Source organism: Saccostrea echinata, unplaced genomic scaffold, assembly GCF_033153115.1.
Source record: "Saccostrea echinata isolate AGI-Se365-2 ecotype Australia unplaced genomic scaffold, CSIRO_AGI_Sech_v1 ptg000002l, whole genome shotgun sequence".
Classification (NCBI taxonomy): domain Eukaryota; kingdom Metazoa; phylum Mollusca; class Bivalvia; order Ostreida; family Ostreidae; genus Saccostrea; species Saccostrea echinata.
The window spans coordinates 21,249,742-21,272,209 of NW_026889751.1; the positions used below are offsets into that span (position 1 = coordinate 21,249,742).

At 35.3% G+C, this 22,468-nt stretch overlaps 1 protein-coding gene across 2 annotated transcripts; it reads left to right on the forward strand.

Moving 5' to 3' along the window:
• The first annotated feature begins 4,078 nt into the window (after positions 1 to 4,078).
• On the forward strand, positions 4,079 to 20,951 carry LOC133174292 (chromatin assembly factor 1 subunit A-like). Of its 2 annotated transcripts, none has more exons than XM_061309381.1 (15): positions 4,079 to 4,144; positions 5,297 to 5,371; positions 5,859 to 6,538; positions 6,873 to 7,064; positions 7,239 to 7,315; positions 7,907 to 7,988; positions 11,087 to 11,161; positions 11,728 to 11,856; positions 12,296 to 12,372; positions 12,659 to 12,830; positions 13,390 to 13,467; positions 15,228 to 15,332; positions 15,534 to 15,698; positions 17,346 to 17,475; positions 19,793 to 20,951. In XM_061309381.1, the coding sequence occupies exons 1-15, from the start codon at positions 4,108 to 4,110 to the stop codon at positions 20,797 to 20,799; spliced, it is 3,081 nt and encodes a 1,026-aa protein (XP_061165365.1). In that variant the 5' UTR covers positions 4,079 to 4,107; the 3' UTR covers positions 20,800 to 20,951. The 2 variants fall into 2 exon arrangements, with proteins under 2 accessions (XP_061165365.1, XP_061165375.1); XM_061309391.1 differs by having other exon boundaries at positions 12,662 to 12,830.
• The last annotated feature ends 1,517 nt before the right edge of the window (positions 20,952 to 22,468 follow it).

Consider the following 22,468-nt stretch of genomic DNA (forward strand, 5'->3'; position numbering starts at 1 on the left):
CCGCACGGTCAAATCAAAATGTATAGGGCAGTGGCCTGGTTAATTCGCGCAGAGGTTGTGATTTAATTAACTCTTCAAACTTGAATCTTCATTGCATAAGAAGCTCTCACACAAGTTTCGTCTTTTTTGATTACGTGGTTTGATAGGAGATTGGAATATTCTATATTTAAACACGTACTTCTTTCTCTGCTCCCCTCCCCAAAGTGACACGATCTTTCCTTTATATAGATCTCATTCTTAAAAAAATACAAGAATAACAACAACTTTGAGCCAGGTTTGATTGAAACTGAAACGGTGATTATAGAGAACTAGTTGAAATTGAAAATGTTACAAGTCAAAAATTAAAAGGAAACTACGAGTGTCCAAAATGCATCAGTTCATTCCCCTTTCATTTAGGTTTTCAATAAAAAGCTTTAACTAAAGTTCACTTTGTAAGGCGAAGTCTAATGTTATTATTGTCCAGTAGAGTTGTCAGCCAGTTTGTACATTTCTCTCGATGCACGGAAGCGTGTTCCATCATCCGCAGAAACATCCGGTCCGTTTCGCTATTGGTTCCATGAAAAACGATTTTCTTCATCATGTTAAAGTTACATTGCCTCATGTTCATTTCTTCTTTTCTTGAATCCTCCACTGACAAAGGCGCTGTCCCCGGAAGAGCCAGCATGTTATAGATAGTCAAAACTGAGACCCGATCCCAGTCCAACGGCTTAGGTTGTCGACCGGAAGTATGCAGTCTAAACGCCGCCATTTCCCACGCAAAAAGGCGTGCATCCGGACTAAGGCTCTCCCAGTCTTTTGGGGGCCAGTACAAAGGTTGTGGATCAGTAAGCAATACCAGCGGACAAACATTGGTCCACTCCCGCTTTGCTGGAGGGATGATAGGCATGACCCCGGTGCTTAAAAGGTCAAATGCTGTTTTACGGGATTCAGTTGTTGGATGGGACGTGTCAAGAACGATAACCTCACAATCATTGCACTCATATTTTGCAGATGAATGGCGGGGTTGTCTGTTCGTTGAGTGCACGACAATCTCTGACACATTCTTTTCTGTTCCAAGATTAAAATACCCGGGGTCTTCTGAGGGCCCGGTGTCTGCTGAGAGTTTAATAGTGGAAGAAGGCTTGAAAAAGTTGTCCCCCTTGTATTTCTTCACACTGATGTCTTCGTGTTCCCCATCCAAGTCAGAGAGGAGAATTTCTCCCCCGTGACTCACACTCAGAGGTGAGATTTCGGCAGTGTCAGGCTGCAGTGTGTGAGAATTAGTGCTCATTATGGTCGGAGATCGTGATCGGAACTGAGAATCAGGCACTGGATGGTCATCCTCTTCCTGTTGACCGTGAGGGGGAGTATCCATCGGAGGGGAGTAAGAAGGTATACAATTCTGTGTCTTGGTCTGCTGGTGCAATTTAATACCGTAGGTGAGCTTTGTAACCAGTCGACAGGGTATTCCTAGCGTGCTTGCAATAGTTTCCTTCATCCTCAAATGATTTGTACCTACTTCTTTCATGCTTGTAGGTGGTTCTTCGAAATTTGGTTTTAAAGCAGCCTTCTTTTGAACAATGCTGACATATGACCTCGGGTCAGATGTGATCTCTTTGGCCAAGATACAGCGGTACCAGATCTGACATTGCCCCTCAGTATACAAAATGACAACGATGCCGTCCAGGGTGTCGCAGATAGAATGAATAACCAACTCCTCACGGGTAATACCAGGTCTGCGGGGGGAATACGTGTCCGATTTGTTAGTTTTTACACAAGGTTCTGCATTCTCTGAATGTTCTGAAGAATCATCTATGTCCATCATTAGGGACCTTTCTAAATTTCTCTTCGCCGTAACCTTTGACTTCGCCTCATCCGCCAACTTCCAGCCTCGTTCCCAATCGTTGATGGAGCGACTCGTCTCCCTCACTCTTCCGAGCCAGTTTCTCACAAGATCCCGAGCTGCGCTTGCGCAGGCACTTTTGGAATCTGTGGGTTCGATGCGTTGGCGATACTCACGTGGAACAAGCGAAAACCAGAATCCATTGGGCTCCGTAAACAGGTCATTTTTGAGTGACCCTAATCTATCCAAATTTCTTTTGTGTTCTTGTAGAACATGGTCTCGTAAATCCGGTGTTGCTCTTCGGAAGACTTTTTCTTGTAGGCAGAAGGGACAGAGAACGTAAAAGCTCATGGTGCCGAGGAGGGGAGCTTTCCCAGGAAAAAGAAACCTAAAAAAGAGTTACCTTTTGTTACCTTTGATGTTGTCAGCAGTTATACAAGATAACCTGAACAAGAAACACTAATATGGTTCCGTAGTGTTTTATTGCTTCGAAATTTCAAATGAGATTTGACAAGGAAGAAATAAAATATTCAAGATGTTTCGAAAGGTTGAAAATATTGAGAACTCAGAATAGAATTGAGACGACTATTTACATAACTTAATCGCTTTTTTAAAAAAAATTAAGATCATTTATGATCAAAGTTTTTGAACTCCGGAATGAAATTAAAAACGGATTGTAAATTAAAAGTTCTAGATCTTTTGCTTCAATATGAAAAGTGAAGATATTTTTTTATCTATTAATTTATGTTTACCACGAAAAATCCCACGTCTGAAGTCGCCGTTAATCCATAATCTTACTCTACAGTGTCTGCTTTGTAATAAGTATGTTACACTAAAAAAAAAAAAAGGAATACACGGATCCAGTTTCCTTTAGGGTTTTCCTGCAGCGCTTCCGGTCGGTAGTTAATTTGTGTGTTTCCTGGATTAAACATCGCTACCATCAATACGTGTACATTGGCCTGTTTGTGGCAATTTCATTGTATAATTTTCAAAATATATCGTTGTAAAAATTTTATGCTAAATCTGTACAATATCATTTCTACAATTCTACCAAATATCATATAAATTTTAATTTCCAAAACAATGAATGGGCACCTACCTGATGGATTGGCCATGCCCATGTCCATTTTTATAAGAATACACATATCTGCATGTACATTTTTTAAGTTCCTACTATTTTATTGGTAGTTAATTTGTACTCGAAATCTCAAATAACCATTGTTTCTTAGAGTTTAATGGCATTACGTGTTCACTTGTTTCGAGGGGTGGGGGGGGGGTGTAAAATAAATCATCAAGCATCTTAACAATCACTTGTATGCTGGGAGAATTCCCAGAAAACCAAAAGAAGTAATGACGCACACGGAGTTAAGGTAAATGGAAATAAATGTTCTTTTTTCTTTCAAATTCTTGAACATAGTATATATATATAGGCATTGCTGGCTGTAAAATACACATCCCCACTCAGTCTAGGCCATACTCATTGCGTCAAGTAATATTGTATTGTAGCCCGGAGTTTTATGTCCATTGTTATTAGATTTCCCATTTCCCATTTTTTCTATAAAATTTGTCGTTAAACAGCGTTAACCTTCCCATATATATTGAGATATATTGAGATCGATCTGTTCAGTTTGAACATGATCATTAATGAATGAATGAATGAATTTTTTTTTTTAAATTATTTACATTGCCCAGTATCATAATATGTTAAAAAATAAGAAAATTAACGAAATTGAAAAATAGTTTTACTACTTTTACTCACAGACACTTACTAGCTTAATTACATACAGACTCGTTCTTTAGATAAGAATTGAGAATAACAAAATGGTTAAAAAAAAGATCTATGTAATACATATATATAATCTCAACTTTACATTCTAGATCTTTCTTTCTTTCTTTTGTTTATATATTCGTTTTTATTTGTTCGTACTTTCTCTATCAAATGAATGTTTTTATCTATATTAAAGGCTTGTGCCATCGCTAGAATCAATTCTTTTGTAAGACTTGTCAGAGTAGTCGCACTTTGAAATGTGTCCGTTTTTATCCGAAATAAGGGGTTTATTTTCTCGTATCAAAATGAAAAAAAAAATATTAAGATTGTACAGAAACGGTTATATTGATGATGATATGTGACAAGATAAAACAAAAATAATTTTATAAATTTTCAGTAGTTGCAAAAATATTTCGACAGGCGCGTTTCATCTCCCGCCAACTACGAACTCCTTTTCTTCACTCATTCAGCTGACGGGCAAGTTCATACTCTGATCAAAACACAACAGTCATTTGGAATGGCTCAAGTTGAAACCACGACAGTCAAGAAAAATGGTATTTATATAAACAAAAGTATTTGTGAAGTATTTATTCGTCATCTCTTGCAGAAATAAATGTCTTCATTAATAACAATTTTAGTTTTATTGAAATGTAGAAGAATAACTTATTCTTATATCTAGCATTATATGTCTGAATATTGGTTTCAGACAGTGACTTATTGTCTATAGGCTCAGATCAATTCTGTGTCTGGGTTGTTTTTATTTGGGGGGGAGGGGGGTTAAGTGGTCGACAGTCTTGTCTTTTTTGTTACGTTATAATCATAAAATAGGTTGGGTCATGCAATCGCCCAAGTGAGATATAATAGCCCGTTTGGGGTATTATAGCCCAAATGGGATTTAGATTTACAGTTCTTAAAAAAATATATTGGCTACAAGTATTATAAATTTGCATGAATTGAATGCAGTAACTCTTTGGGGTGCAAGTTATTCTCTTTAGAGAAGTGGACAGGCTTTCGCCTACATCCATGTAGGCGAAAGCCTGTCCACTTCTCTAAAGAGAATAGGGTGCAAGTGTTTCTATGACCTCAGTTTGTAAGAGTTTAAGATCTTCGAGGGGTCAATCTTTGAAAAAGTTGGGATACAGAAAAACTTGTTAACCAAGAGTTATTGCTTTTGAAGTATTTTGATGCAGATTTATAATTTCCATGGCTAAATGAAAAATCTTAATATTTTTTTCACTGTAAATTTATCCAAAATGGGCTATTAAATCCCATTTGGGCGATTGGTCCCAATCTATTAAAAAAAATGGTTGAAAAACATCTGAATACTCTGGGATGACTTTTTATCTAGGGTGCATTTTTTCAAGGGCCCTTTTGGGATATGAAAAATGTTATAAAATTTTAATTTTTCCAGGGACAAGCACCCTTAATGCTTATGTTGTAAATTTTTGTGATTTCTATGTAACAGTTACAAAACATTAGCATGGGGGATATATTTTGTGGAAGTTAGAGTATTCAATAAGTGCATTGGGTTTTTGGTGTAGATAGTATGGTACCTCTTTTCAAAATCATTTGTGTGGTGATAAACTTTGCAATACCTTAGTCTTTGCAAAATTTGCAAAAATTTACCAAAAGCAGACATTTCTACATTTACAGTAATAACAATTACTAGTTCATTTGATATATATTTAATACATTAATTACAAAAGGTAATGAACATGAAGGAGATGAAAGTCCACCATTGAAGAAGCTGAAACAGCTAGATCTCATGCAGATGAAACAAGGTAAGACAATACAGCAGTAAACTGGTAAATATTTGTGCTAATATGGTATGAAATTACAGTTGAATTTCATTATCTCCGACTTCAATATCTTGAATACCATCAATATGTTGAAGAGAGTTAAAAGTCCCAACTACCTTTTATTTATACTTGTATTTTACTGATAATCTGAAACAGTACTTGTACATAAATTGACGTATTCAAAATTTAGTGCAATCACTGAGTTTTGAGTGGTTAGTGTAATCATGAATTAGCTCTACACACGTCCGTGTCATATTTTGTATTTATAAATGATTTTTTTATCGGTATTCATGAATTAGCTCATTGTTGTCCGCGTCAAAGCCGCTAAAATATGGACCCCGCTTTTTTAAGTACACATGCAGTATCTCAAAAGTTTTTTTTAGGTCCCATCAGGTTCGAGATAGCCAGGTTTGTGTGTATATTGACTTTAAACCAATGAAGATCATTAATATTCTTTCCTTATTTACAGGTCGGTTACCATTTAAACCTGTCGATGTCAAGCCAAAGACAGGGTTAGGTAACACACCTCCTAGTTCTAAGAAACGAAAACTATCTGATGGTGAATCTCCAAGTGCTAAACCTTCAAAAACTCCCAAATCACAGGAAAAAACAGTCATAGAAATAAATGAGTCTGAGGTTAGTTCTAGTTCAGAAGCTGATCATCAGTCCAGAAAAAATAAAATTCGTAACACGTTGGAAAGATTTGTCTGTAGGACTTCGCAAGAAGAAATCTCGTCCACAAATGACGGTGTAGATTTTACAGAATCTAAAGGTTCCCCGATTTGTATCGAGAGTGATGAATCTGATACAGAAAAGGAGAATATCCCAAAAAAGGCCTCAAAATCCACGAAACAAGCATCTCCCGTAAAATCAGAAGAAGAGAAAAAACAAGTAGAAGGAGATGCAATGGAAATTGACTCTCAATCTGCAGATGAAACTGCAGAGAATAACGATAACTCACAAAATGAGTCCGAGAATTCTTCCACTAGCCCAGACTGTGCAACACCATCAAAAGACAAGGCATCAGATTCTGTCTTAAAGACCCCTACCTCTAAACTCTCTGACTCGTTGCTAAAGACTCCAAAGTCGGCATCAGATCTAAGCTGTAGTGACAGTACACCTGGTACTGCTAAACGAGCTCCTAGGAGGGTAAGACAATAGTGGACTTTTGAGCTTGAATACTGTTCGTTATCTCCATATATTTCATTTAAAGAGAAAAAAATTAAAAGAATTTTAATTTATTAAAACTATGCGCTTGTTCTGTAGGGCTGTAGTTATGATCAGCACCGAAATAAATATGCAAATGCATTTATTTATATGCACACCAGCAGCACTATTTCAAATTGCAGGGACTAGTCCATGATCTATATTATATGTACTGATAATACAAAATATCTGTCAATATTTTAATTTAAAAATTGACTGAAGTAAATCTTAAATTGGAATGATTATACTTGTTTTATCTTAATTTCAAATTGTACAGTTGTCTGATGCTAAAAAGCAGGAAAGAGAGGCAAGAAGGCAAAAAATAAAGGAAGAAAAAGAAAGGCAAATGGAGGAAAAACGACAGAAAAAGGAACAAGAGAAAATGGAAAAAGAGCGTGAAAAAGAGAGGCTGAAGAAAGAAAGAGAGGAGGCCAAGGCAGAAAAAGAAAGACAGAGACAAGAGGAAAAGGTATTACACAATTCAAGCAGGAAAAGCGAGTTTTATTTTCTCCAATATACTTTCCTCAATGAAAATATGAGTTCATTAGTTTTACGCTTTTTATTGTGTGAAGAAAGATTATATAATTTTTTTTTTTTTTTTCGTATTTAATTTTATTTTTTTTTTCGTATTTAATTTTATTAGCAAAAGAAGGAAAAAGAAAGACAAGAAAAGTTGGCACAGAAGGAGGAAGAGAAGAAAAAGAAACAAGAAATCATTGAGTGAGAAATCAAATTAAATCGTTAAATAGACTTCTAATGCTGGTTTAGCTGGTCCTGTAGGAAATTAAAAGTGGGGAAGAATTTGTCAGTACATGTACCGTAAATCACTTTTTAAATCGTGAGAACTTTATTTTCACGTAATTACATGAGACTGCTCACAAAAATTCCATTCTCGTGTATATTGGTATTATTAAAGATGATATAGAGCAGTGACTGAAATGCATGAAAATTGGTCTTGCCTATAAAGACCAAATGACAATCCTGAGAAAATAAGGTGTCGCGAAAATTAAGTGATCAACAGTATATATGGATAATTTCGACAAAGAAAAACCAAGTACAAATAAATGTACATTTCATTTAAGTTCCAGTGATTAAGGTACATGTTTCAAAATCTGACAAAATTGTTAAACTGGAAAACTTTTGAGTTATAAAAATAACTTCTACTCTGATATACATGTAACTGTGAAACTTGCCACATTTTTTTTTCTTTTTGGATGTAATTTGTAGAAAAGATGATTTATCTTTAAAACTGACTTGCTGGTGACCTGCTTTGAACATTTTATGATCATTTTGATGTTAATTTTAAAACAGAGCTAAGCAAGAAGAAAAGAGAAAAAGAGAAGAAGAAAAAAGAATGAAAGAAGAAGAAAAGCAGAAAGAAGAGGAGGGAAAGGTAAATATTAATCATATTTGTTCCATTTGAATTATGTCTGAAAATATTTACCAAGGTAGTTGTGTCATGGCATATTTCTAGTTCAATTCTCTAAAAACCTTGTACCTGTAAAATAAAAATGTGTATAAAAATGCCAATATAAACTAATCTTGCATTAAAAAAAAGCTGCAAGTGTTTGTAAAAAATTGATGACATTAAAAAATATATCAATAGCATCACTGATCTTGAGATCCAGATACATTTTATCATAGGAATAATAGTCTGGGGGTTTTGCCACTACCAAATCCCAATTAGTACTAGCACAGAGTTCTTGAAATCTTTCTTCCGCTGTCAGTCATTTGGACTGACTGCAATGTGAAGTTTGTCAGTCCAGACAGATTTCTATCAGTCCAAAAAAAAAATCAATAAAAAGATGAAAACTGTATTTGAATTTTATGACCAATACATTTTGCACCCTGCATCAATACACACTGTACATTTCATGTCGATTTGATCAACAATTTTTATTGAATTCTCGCGAGGGTTGATTTTCTTCACAAGTTCTTTAATCTAGTTCAATTTTCTCACCTGGCTTAGCGCCGTCAACAAACTTGTTTTAACAGTTTATCAATCATAGTTTGGCACTTGTGTTCATTGAAGAAGCCATTATAAGATACAGAACAGCGTTTAACAGATTACGATTGGTTGGTTATAGGGAATTTGTACCAAATTTAGTTAGATTTTCGCAAGTTGCTTTCTCAACATCTACCAGTCATTAGGACTGACACAGAACCTAAAGTAATTGGTCCTTGGTTGTTATACCCCCCGCAAACGAAGTTTAGGGGGGGGTATATTGGAATCAGCTTGTCCGTCTGTCTGTAGACGAGATTTTGTCCGGACCATTTCTTCGAAACTGTTGCAAGGATTTGTCTGAAAATTTGTACACTTATTCTTTGCCATATGAAGGTGTGCACCTGGTATTTTCATCATGATTGGATAATTTTTTTGCATTTTACAGGTGTTTTTTTCATTTTTATTATGTGGTTTTTTCCGGATCTGTTCCCAGGGACTATTGCATAGATTTGTATGAAAATTTGTACACTTATTATTTACCATATGAAGTTGTGCACCTGGTATTTTCAACATTATTTGATAATTCTTCTGCATTTTACAGGTGTTTTTTTTAATTTTTATTGACTTAGTCATTTCGGGTTCATGTCAAAGGTTTGAGACATAGAATCTAGAACATCTGTACAAAAATGTGAACTACAGCTTAAAACTACTCATTAGAACTAGAAAAAAAATCACAAAGTATTAAAAACAGTTTTTACATTACATAGCAGATAGTGTAAATCCATTTGTCCCTTGGGAGTAATGAGTGGACATGCATCCAGTTAAAGATTAATTAATGAGTTCAGTGTGGGAAGCTGTTAGGGCATCTCTGATCAAGCAGGTCTTATCTATATCTCTGGGGAATTGGGCAGAAAGAAATAAAGATCTCTGTTGTTTAAGTCTCTTAATTGTAATTTATGTCTGTCGAAATACATAGTTACTGGAACCAGCCTTTTATTTTTAATATGAGTTTGATATAAAGGTATTAAAATCAATTTGATTTTGTATAATTAATTATGATTTTTTTTTTTTCAACAATCAATTTGCAGGTGTCATGTCTCACAAAGATGGCAGATAGTTGCAAACTATTTTTTCAATGTAATAAAAAACACTGTAATTATTAGTATTGATGTTTTATTAGGCTGCACCTTAGTTTCATTCATGAAATAAAGTGCCCCACCACAGCATGATACACCCATCAAATATTGTTAAATTATCATAACAGTTTAGATTCAATTGTTCGAATGACATTTTAGTGAGACAAGGCAGTCTGCAATTTGTTGTAAAGATATAAAAATTAAAATAAAAAATGTACAATAAATAATTAGTTTAAATTATATTATATAATATCATATAAGTTTTAATTATTATATACAATATCAAATTAGTTTTAATTACATCAAATTTATCTTGAAAGTAAGACTAGCCAACAAGAACAATTCAATACAACACAAGCAATTAATTAAGAGACTGATTCCTTTTGCCCAATTCCCAAGAGATATAGATAACACCTGCTTGATCAGAGATGCTCTACCAGTTATCTCCTCACACTAAACTCATTAATTTATCTGTAATTTGACATGCAATTTTCTGCTATCAAAATTTTCCTTGACCAGTGCCTGATCATTACACCCATGGGAGAGGTGGAATTTTTCTTGTTACAGATTGCTGTAAAGAACATAATGAAAAAAATAAGACTAGTGTTTTCTTGATTTAACACTTTTTTAATAAAGATACTGCAATTCTCTGACATCTTTTGGGATTGTGTAATTTAAAAGTTAAAAAAAGACATAGATTTTTGATTCTAATTCTAATGGTTTTCTAGTTATGATTTTTCCATATTTGGCCATAGCGTCTTTATTAAAGGTCAGAGCAACCTGGTTTTAATGTGCAACACACATTCTACCCTAGATGTATCAGCTGGCAAAGTTTGATAATTCTAGGCCTAATAGTATTAAAGTTATGAGCCGGACATGAAAAAACTAACAGACGGACGGACATGAACGCTATAACATAATACGTCCCGTCTTAAGACGGGCATATAAAAAATATAATGAGTAATTAAATTTTCACTGTAAATGTTTAAGCAAATTGTGAACACCTCTCACACCTAGAAAACATTAGTGATTTGGTACTTTCTCTGAAAAACCCAGCGGGGGGTATTTGTCCCTTTTGGACAGTTCTAGTTTTTATCGGTCTTGCCAACGGGACCGAAAGATTTCAAGAACTCTGCTGGCACCATTTCAAAGAGTTGAAAATATTGTTAATCCTCTGTTGGATGATTCAAGCTAGATCATATGAAGGACCATTCCCCACTTCTACAAATAGGTAATGAATAAATGGTGAAAAAAGGGCAGGGTTATTTTAAAGTCTTCCTCATAGAACCACTAGGCCAGAAAAAAAGACTTCTTTTTTATGAGAGCATCCTTGTTTTTTTTTCCTCATAATTTCTTTTGATAAAACAAAATTATATTTTTATGTATAAAATGAATTATTTTTTTTTACAGAGACAAAAAGAGCAGAAGTTGAAGGAGTCCTTTACAAATTTTTTTGTCAAACCTAAAACTTCCCCGACAGCAAAGGTAAAGTCATGAGAACTGAGAAAAGATACATGTACAGTAAAAATTAACAACATCACTCTCCACTGCTCTCTCTTTTTTTCTTTGAAGGATTGAATATACTGTGAAATTGCTAATTTTCTTAGGGGTTTAATTTTTGTTGTTTTCATGGTATGAAAACACTCACAAATTTATATCCTCCATGAAATAAAAATGGCAAGGTACAGTTAAAGTACATTTCTTCAACCACAAAATCAAATCACGGTGGGTATAACCGGTTGGCAGCTGATGGCACCTGATCCCACCTCTGCTGTTTTAGAGGTCCATGTTTGCTCTGCTCCAAAATTTGTATTGTTTAATGGACTTTTGAGCTTGAATACTGTTTGTTTTCTACATATATTTCATTTCAACCACAAAATCAAATCCCAATATACTTTTTTTTTTTTGGCAAATCATGAAAATTTGACCCCAGAATAATACCCGGGTAAGTGATTTTAAAATAAATGATCAGTTTATAATTTGTAAGAGCTATAACACCTATGTAATGCCATTTTGTCACTCGTTTGTAGTGATTGTGATTAATTTTGCAGACGAGCAGAGAGCCAGTGGGGATGTTCATGCCATTTGAACTGAAGAAAGACATGCTGCTAGCCCCTAAAATAAGAAAGGGGTTAGATTCAGAGTCAAAGGGAAAACTTGACCAGTTTCTTCAGAAGCAGGTACATGTACCTACATGCAATGTACAAGTATGTACGACACAATCAAAATTTAAGCTATATCATACCATGGACATATAGGTGCAAGTAAATGTCAGCACATTTTGGAAGTGTTATTTTCATACAGTGCATGTACATGTACATTAGCAGATAAATAGAAAAAGGCCATTAATTAAGGGAAAAAAGTACAACTTCTGCGTAAAAGAAGCATAATGTATGTAAGAACATTTGCTCTGCATTGGTTTGACCTTTAAATTTTTATTATATAGTTTACAAGATTTCTATCAATAATACATGTATTAGCACTGCCGTGTTGCACTTTGAAATACATGAATATTGAAAAGATTTCAAGTGTACTTGGAATCTACCTTTTCTTTAATCATAGCTCTTGAGTTTATATTTTAAGTTCTAAATGAACAATTTTTTCCTATTTTCATTGTAGGATATAAAGGATCTGTACATTTCAGAGCTGAAGGGTGGTAAATTTAAACCCAGGAAGCACAAGGGAACCCCCGACAAGTATGTGATCGGGCAGAATGACCAGTGAAAATTTATAACCACGTATACAAAGCAAAAGCTAGAGCAGTGAAAGTTGGGGTCTCTTAGTAGCATCCCACTAAGAATAATGGCACTGTTTTGGTATTGAATGTCCCCTAAAACAAATTGTATTGGTTAAAACCCTGTTTTCATAGAAAATAATGCTAAAAGAAGAAAAATAATAATGACCAAGCTGATTGCTTTAACAGTTTTGATCATTGTCTATTAGTAGCTGATTGCTTTAACAGTTTTGATCATTGTCTATTAGTAGGACTAAGGAGGATGAGGTTGTATTGGTACATGACACAGAGACAGTGAAGAGTATCACCTACCACTGTAAACTGCTACAGTTCCACATGAACTACCGACCGCCGTACTACGGAACATGGAGGAAGAAGAGCAGTAAACTCAGTCCAAGAAACCCATTCAAAATGGACACTGTAAGACCATACTAATCAGATAATAGGAGTGAAACAGTTCAACATGGAATCAATTCATTGCAGTATTTTTGTCTGTTTGATACATGGTACAAAATCTCAATTTTCGATTCTGTTCACTCTTTGATCAGGAGTGTTATTCAGTCAGATTTGGCATTCATAAAAAAAATGCTTCACAGCAAATTTTGAAATTTTAAAAAGTGTTTCTTGAAGAATAAGTTTATTGAATAATCATTAACAGTGAATTCATTCCAGTCAATTTCTTCAAGTCAATTTGCACATTAAGTACATGTAAATGTTTTTAGTGAAACAAGACATAAAACAACTTGGAATATGTTTCCTTCAAATAGAATGTTTCGTCTCAATTAATAACTGTACCCTGACAAAATTGTATGATATGTATTGTATCGTGAAGGAGGCGTATCAAGATTCTTGACCACAGTCTGTTTGGCTGTTCATAGTCACCAGCACAAAAAAGTATGAGTCTAGGCCAGGAGTGAAGAAACAGGTATACAACTGTATTGTTGATACTTTGTGAGATGCTCTGTTTTGTTGATTTCAGGACTTGTTTGACTATGAAGTGGACAGTGATGATGAATGGGAGGAAGAGGAGCCAGGGGAAAGTCTCTCAGCCTCAGAGGTAAACAATCTCAGCTACAGAAGTAAACTATCTCAGCCTCAGAGGTAAACAATCTCAATCTCAGAAGTAAACAATCTCAGTCTCGGAGGTAAACAGTCTCAACCTCAGTGGTAAACAATCTCAGCCTCAGAGGTAAATAATCTCAGTCTCAGAGGTAAATAATCTCAGACCCAGAGGTAAACAATCTCTACCTTAGAGGTAAACAATCTCAATCTCAGAAGTAAATAATCTCAATCTCAGAAGTAAACAATCTCAGTCTCAGAGGTAAACAATCTCAGTCTCAGTGGTAAACAATCTCAGTCTCAGAGGTAAACAATCTCAGTCTCAGAGGTAAATAATCTCAGACCCAGAGGTAAACAATCTCTACCTTAGAGGTAAACAATCTCAATCTCAGAAGTAAATAATCTCAATCTCAGAAGTAAACAATCTCAGCCTCAGAGGTAAACAATCTCAGTCTCAGAGGTAAACAATCTCAGTCTCAGAGGTAAATAATCTCAGTCTCAGAGGTAAACAATCTCAGTCTCAGAAGTAAATAATCTCAATCTCAGAAGTAAATAATCTCAGTCTCAGAGGTAAACAATCTCAGTCTCAGAGGTAAATAATCTCAGTCTCAGAGGTAAATAATCTCAGTCTATGATAAATGTATACCTAGATAAATCTTTTTATGTACTTAAATCAGCTCATCTGATTGACTTCAGTTATATTTGATTTTACAGAAAACTGTGAACTTTGTTATAAAAACACATTTGTAGATCCTACTTGATATAAATATTAATAACCTAAGATTGTTGGCAAGATCAAAATTACATACATGGGTTGAGGAGGAGGGGAGGAGGAGGAGGGGGGGGGAATTGTAGTGAGAGAATCAGCTCATCTGATTGACTTCAATTTTATTTGATTTTACAGAAAACGTGAACTTTGCTACAAGAACACATTTGTAGATCCTACATGCTTTAAATATTAATAACCGAAGATTGCTGACAAGATCAAAATTACATGGGTTGAGGGGGTTGGGGGGGGGGGGGAGACATTGTGACATTGTTCTCAAGATCTAGTAGAGTTCAGTGTGAATTGGTTTTATCAAATGTTCAGATTGATTTGAATGGCTGTTAGATTTAATTTGTTGGATCTAGAGTTCAGTTACATATAGATTTGATTAGCTGTAGCTAGAGTCCAGTTTGATTTGTAGGGCTGGGACGATATATCGAGATATCGATAATATCGATTCAATGTGAGGATGATATGCATATCGATACGTATGAAGAAATATTGACATACTTCCCAAAAAATTCTGACTAATGTTTTTCTTTGTTAACTTAACATTTTGGGTTTAATATGTAAAATAAATATGCTTAATATAAATATGAATATGAAATACATAATAATTAAGACCAAAATAATTAAGTTTTACAACAGATATACAACTTCTTTGAATAAATTATTCTTATTTGTGAAGAAATATCTTGTTCATTTCTATATAAAAAAAGAATTTATAACCAATTAAACATATCGTGATACATATCGTATCGTGGCTCAAATATCGGGATACGTATCGGTATAGAAAAGTTGTATCGTCCCAGCCCTATTGATTTGATTGACTGTAGCTACAGTTCAGTGAGTTGATTGGCTGTGGATAAAGTTCAGTTTGATTTGATTGGCTGTAGCTACAGTTCAGTTTGATTTGATTGGCTGTAGCTACAGTTCAGTTTGATTTGATTGGCTGTAGCTACAGTTCAGTTTGATTTGATTGGCTGTTTCAGGGAGAAGAGGAGGAGAACAATGAGGATGAGGAAGATGAAGAAGCCGATTGGATGGTTCCTCATGGTTACCTCTCAGAGGGGGAAGGCTGTGAAGATGAGGAAGAGGTTATTTTTCACAGTTCTTGGCATTGAAACTGATATTGGCAATTGTTTCTTTCTTCATGAAACTTGAGATTTTTCATTGTATTTTTTTTTTTACAAGCATTGTTTATATTTTGATGATATAGTGAGAAAAGAACAATAGGTAGAAACTTTTTAAAGCTGTAAGGACCATTCCTTATTGGGAGGATTTTTTTTTTAATACAGGAGGCAACTGATTTGAAAATGAGGTGTAGAAAGAAACTAGAACAGTGGGAGATGGAGCTGAAGAGACAGACAACCCCAGCCTTACCCATTATCATGGGCTGCTTCTGGGAGCATGCTGTCCATGAACTACAGAAAGACTTGCAGGAAAAACTGGCTATTTATAAGGTACAATAACATGTACATGTATTTCTTATATAAATGGAATATCATCAAAGGGAGAGTTATAAGTGGATGTATATAGGAGAATTAATAAGGGCCCCGCTCTGCAGGTGCCCTATAGTGATCAGTCTGTCCGTTTGTCCTTCCGTCCGTCTGTCCGTCCGAGATCTCTTGTCCGGAGCATATCTTCTCTCTTCTTGGCCCAATCTGGCTCATACTTCACTCACATAGTGTCTTTGGGTAAAGGGTGTGCAGTTGTGCAGTGACCTTTAGGGCCCCGCTCTGCGGGTGCCCTATAGTGATCAGTCTGTCCGTCCGTCCGTTCTTCCGTCCGTCTGTCCGTCCGAGATCTCTTGTCTGGATCATATCTTCTCTCTCCTTGGCCCAATCTGGCTCATACTTCACCCACAGAGTGTCTTTGGGTAAAGGGTTTGCAGTGACCTTGAATCATGTGTCTAGGTCTAAGGTCAAGGTCATAGCAGAATTATATGAAAAATCCTTGTCCGGAGCATATCTTCTCTTCTCTTGGTCCAATGTGGCTTGTACTTCACTCACAGAGTGCCACTGGTCAATGGATGTGCAGTGACCTTGAACAAAGTTTTTAGGTCAAGGTCAAAAAAAGCCTCTTTGTTTAAATTTTTGTCTAGAGCATATTTTTTCTCCTTGGCCAAATCTGGCTCATACTTCACCCACAGAGTGCCTTAGGGTAAAGGGTGTGCAGTGACCTTGAACCATGTTTCTAGGTCTAAGGTTAAGGACATAGCAGAATTATATGAAAAGTCCTTGTCCAGAGCATAACTTCTCTCCCCTTGGCCCAATGTGGCTCATACTTCACTCACAGAGTGCCACTTGTCAGTGGATGTGTAGTGACCTTGAACGAAGTTTCTATGTCAAGGGTCAATTTCAAAAATAGCCTCTCTGTTTAAAATCTTTGTTCGGTGCATAATTTCTTTCCCTTAAGTCCAGTCAGCCTCAAACCTTACCAATTGACTAAGGGTATGGATCATTTGTGATTTTCCTTCCATATTTCTGATAGAGGATATGCAACAATTTTCATAGAGGATATGCAGCATTCATGATTTTTGTGCCGTTTTTTGATGGAAGGTGTTGAACACTCATGATTTTCGTGCCATTTTTTATTATAACGAGGATAACATAAAAGCCTTTTAGACTCAAACAACAAATCCCTTAATAGTACACAAATGTTCCTCTTCAAAATAAACCCTTTCAGCTATCTTACATTTCCATGTTCATTGCTGAAAGCGGGGCCCTTTGAGATGGCCACCATCTCAATGATATCTAGTTAAAATTTATGATGAAAATTTTTGAAAGTGAATTTGAGATAATTAAAATAAATATATGTGTTCATGTAGTGACATCTTATTATAATCATAAGTGCCAATATTGGTGGTGAAGCAAATTTGGTGATAATTTAAAACAAACAGAAAAAAGTGGAATAATCTAATTTGCATTATTATAGAGTTCCAGAATTCTCACTTGTGCAAAAATCTTATCTGAGATGCTTTATAATTAAGCAGATTTGGTGTAGACAAAGATGCACTAATTTATGAATACCATTAAAAAATTATTAATGAATACAAAACATGGCACCAACACATGCCGCTAATTCATAATTAAGCCATTTTATTTTAGGCTGTTCCACTTGTTGATCAACCAATTGACACCAGTTTTACAAAAGCCAAGTCCAAGAAAGCAGAGAACACTCCATCAGAGAAGAAAGAGGAGAGTAAGAAAGGCCAGTGTAAACCAGTCCCAGAGGAAGGTCAGTACTGACAGGGTCAAATTATTGTATTCACTAATGCCAAAAGTTAATACTTAATTATACCCCCCGCAAACGAAGTTTAGGGGGGGTATATTGGAATCAGCTTGTCCGTCTGTCTGTCTGTCCGTCTGTCTGTAGACGAGATTTTGTCTGGACCATATCTTGGAAACTGTTGCAAGGATTTGTCTGAAAATTTGTACACTTATTCTTTGCCATATGAAGGTGTGCACCTGGTATTTTCATCATGATTGGGTAATTTTTTTGCATTTTACAGGTGTTTTTTCATTTTTATTATGTGGTTTTGTCCGGATCTGTTCCCAGAGACTATTGCATAGATTTGTATGAAAATTTGTACACTTGTTATTTACCATATGAAGTTGTGCACCTGGTATTTTCAACATTATTTGATAATTTTTCTGCATTTTACAGGTGTTTTTTTTTTATTTTTATTGACTTAGTCATTTCGGGTTCATGTCAAAGGTTTGAGACATAGAATCTAGAACATCTGTACAAAAATGTGAACTACAGCTTAAAACTACTCATTAGAACTAAAAAAAAAATCACAAAGTATTAAAAACAGTTTTTACATTACACAGCAGATAGTGTAAATCCATTTGTCCCTTGGGAGTAATGAGTGGACATGCATCCAGTTAAAGATTAATTAATGAGTTCAGTGTGGGAAGCTGTTAGGGCATCTCTGATCAAGCAGGTCTTATCTATATCTCCGGGGAATTGGGCAGAAAGAAATAAAGATCTCTGTTGTTTAAGTCTCTTAATTGTAATTTATGTCTGTCAAAATACATAGTTACTGGAACCAGCCTTTTATTTTTAAAATGAGTTTGATATAAAGGTATTAAAATCAATTCGATTTTGTATAATTAATTATGATTTTTTTTTTCAACAATCAATTTGCAGAGTGTCATGTCTCACAAAGATGGCAGATAGTTGCAAACTATTTTTTCAATGTAATAAAAAACACTGTAATTATTAGTATTGATGTTTTATTAGGCTGCACCTTAGTTTCATTCATGAAATAAAGTGCCCCACTACAGCATGATACACCCATCAAATATTGTTAAATTATCATAACAGTTTAGATTCAATTGTTCGAATGACATTTTAGTGAGACAAGGCAGTCTGCAATTTGTTGTAAAGATATAAAAATTAAAATAAAAAATGTACAATAAATAATTAGTTTAAATTATATTATACAATATCATATAAGTTTTAATTATTATATACAATATCAAATTAGTTTTAATTACATCAAATTTATCTTGAAAGTAAGACTAGCCAACAAGAACAATTCAGTACAACACAAGCAATTAATTAAGAGAATGATTCCTTTTGCCCAATTCCCAAGAGATGTAGATAACACCTGCTTGATCAGAGATGCTCTACCAGTTATCTCCTCACACTAAACTCATTAATTTATCTCTAATTTGACATGCAATTTTCTGCTATCAAAATTTTCCTTGGCCAGTGCCTGATCATTACACCCATGGGAGAGGTGGAATTTTTCTTGTTACAGATTGCTGTAAAGAACATAATGAAAAAAATAAGACTAGTGTTTTCTTGATTTAACACTTTTTTAATAAAGATACTGCAATTCTCTGACATCTTTTGGGATTGTGTAATTTAAAAGTTAAAAAAAGACATAGATTTTTGATTCTAATGGTTTTCTAGTTATGATTTTTCCATATTTGGCCATAGCATCTTTATTAAAGGTCAGAGCGACCTGGTTTTAATGTGCGACACACCTTCTACCCTAGATGTATCAGCTGACAAAGTTTGATAATTCTAGGCCTAATAGTATTAAAGTTATGAGCCGGACATGAAAAAGCTAACAGACGGACGGACATGAACGCTATAACATAATACGTCCCGTCTTAAGACGGGCATATAAAAAATATAATGAGTAATTGAATTTTCACTGTAAATGTTTAAGCAAATTGTGAACACCTCTCACACCTAGAAAACATTAGTGATTTGGTACTTTCTCTGAAAAACCCAGCGGGGGGTATTTGTCCCTTTTGGACAGTTCTAGTTAAAATCAGTATTTTAATACTTTGCATTTTTTTTTTATCTTTGTTCAAAAAGAAGGAATGGTTGTTTGTTCCAAAAATATTTAGTTAAAAAAGCAACATGGATTTAAAGAAATGTAGGATAGGGTTTTATCAAACATTGAAGGCAAATTCTGATTGATAAGTTTTCCTATACTCCTGTATATCATATGAATATAGAGATTGTCATTAGAAATACATGTACTAAGCTAGCCATTACCTGGAAGTAATGTTTCTTTCGTACACATTTTCAGCCATGCCAGATCTTATTAGACTTGTTCATGGAAACTTGGCAGGGATTAAAAAGCTAGTCAAGGAGTTCCGCTTATACTGGAAACACAAAACAAACGAAAAACAAATGGAGGTAGATGACAAAGCTGAAGAAAAGATGGATGTCGAGGAGAGTGTTAAAAAACCAGAGGAATCCAAAACCGTCAATCTGGATGAATCGGATGCTAAAGATGGCTCTGAAACAAAGCCAAACTCGGAAGCAGAGGACGAATTCAGTATATCAAAAAGGCAGCTGGAAATGAAGATTACCTCCATAGCTACAAGGGAGAAAAGGGACTCCTACAAAAAAATCTGCTGGTATGTGAATGATTCTGTGCTAGAACAATACAACCTTAAGGATCTGCCTGTACCTAGTGCTTGGGAGTTCATCAGTCAGCCTAAGAAGACTCCGATTAAACCTAAAGTCGAGGAGCAGGTAAATGCAGGCCGTAAAACGCCAACTGTCTCCATCACCCAGTTTGCAAGACCTATGTCTCCTTCCGCCATACAAGCTCAGTTTGCAGCTGCCAATGCTGCAGCACTGGCAAATAAACAGAAACAAGCAGACGAGCAGGCTGCAAAAACTGCCGAGCAGGTCAAGGTCACTGAGGTACCTCAACAGAAAACTGCAGTACAGTCCAAAGAGGAATTAAAGTCGGACCAATCCAAGCTGAATTTCTTCTCCCCCACCAGACCACAACAGTGGAAGATGGTGTCCACCGGGTCCTCCCCTAAGGACAGCAAGCGGTTAGTCCTAATGTCCAGTCAGCCTTCTGTAGGACAAAAGGGAGTCACAACTAACAAAGATGCAGGGAAAGTTGATGCTGTTTCAAGCCCCAGCTCCAGCAAGGCAAAACTGGTACCATCCAATCAGTCAGTAATACCTGCTAGTTCTGATGGAAAGGCTGCTGCTGAGAGCAGGGAGGGGAATACAATTTCTGATATTCAAACGGCAGGAGAAAATTCTAGGGAAGCTATTGTGTTGGACTAAAACACAATTGTGATATGGGAATGATGTGAAAGCCAAGACATCTTGATTTGTGTTTGAATGAAAAAGACAACTTTTGTGCAACTCAATTTTGAACAATATTTATTCATACATGTAGTAATTTGCTTTATAAAACCAATATACTTTGTATAGAATAAAAGTATTTATAATTTTATTAAAAAATCCACTTATGTTTACATTTTTAGCTCTTCTGGTCAGAGACCAGAAGAGCTAATGCATAAGTACCAGTAAGGTGTTCGTCATCCATCCATCTGTCCATAAAAAAATGTTTAAAACAATACTCCTCCTACAGTAATAAGACTTGATGCACAAGTAAATTATACAAGGATACATAATTCTATATATTGGTTTTTGATTTCAACATAAAACAGTGCTGCCATGGTTACTAAAGATGGAAATTTCTGTGAAATTTATTTAAAATGCTACTCTTCCTACAGTTTTGGTCTGAATTCAATGAGACTTGGTGCACAAATAAGGTTTATGAATTTCTATGTATGGGTTTTAGATTTCATTCAATGTTACCAATATTAGAATTTTTTATAGAATTTTTACAAAAGACTCCTCCTCCTACAGTTTTGGTCTGATTTCTGTGTATGATTTGGTAAACAATAAGATCACTCTAATCTGTTTATTGGGTTTTATTTAGATGAAAAACTTGCAATGTTTACTATAAATGGGATAATGTTGGAATTTGTTGAAAACATTACCCCTCCTATATTTTTGGTCCAAAAATAAATATAAATCTTGGTACACAAGTTAACTTAACCTTGTTCATTGATGTTGCTTCAAGCCCAAATGCAGCTTATAAGACCAAACTAGTAGAGCTACAGTCTCATCGGAGACTTCTGGTTTATGTACTGGGCCTACAAGGTTATTGGGAGGTCTCAGTCCTGATGGTACACACCTGTAGCAGTCAACCATCTGAGGACGATTCAGTACTATGTCATTTTATACAATGGAAATTGCAGAATGCCCTCTGATTGCTGAAATGGTTGCTGAGTGACAATTTTCTGAAAGAAAATAGAGATCAGACATGGATCCAGGAATTGAAGGGGGTGCAAAAAGTAGGCAGGGGGGTCTGGGGCCACCTTGAGGCCTCCAGTGCAAAGCCCCCGGAAGCTCCTGGATTCTAGAGATTTTGTAGGGTAAAAATGAGATCTATCGAGTAGACATTTTTACATTTTCTTGACGGAATTATGATTTACGCTAACTTTGACAATTTTAGGGGAGTGAGCCCCCCCCCCCCCCTTAAATCTACCACTGGAGATAAAAGATGAAACTCAAGTAAATTTAATTTTACCACACTAGTTAAAATATAAGATGAAACATTGCTGGATATTATTATTTTTGGGAAACCGTGATTTTAATATCAAAATTATTAAAAGTCCTGCTCCCTCTCTTCCCCTCAACCTTGTCACCAGTTAAAACATTTTAAAAACCTTTAGTTTGCCACCATTGAAACTAAATAAGGTGATTAAAATTTCGTTATAAGTTTTAAGGAAAGGACGCTTGCCTTGAACAAGGTATTGTTATCCTTATGTACATGCTGATAATCTGTAGCCCTTCTCACAAAAAAAAATCTTATGACTATTAGATTGAAGTTTGACAACTACTGTAATTTCTTTGTTCAATTAAGATATATTCATTCTCC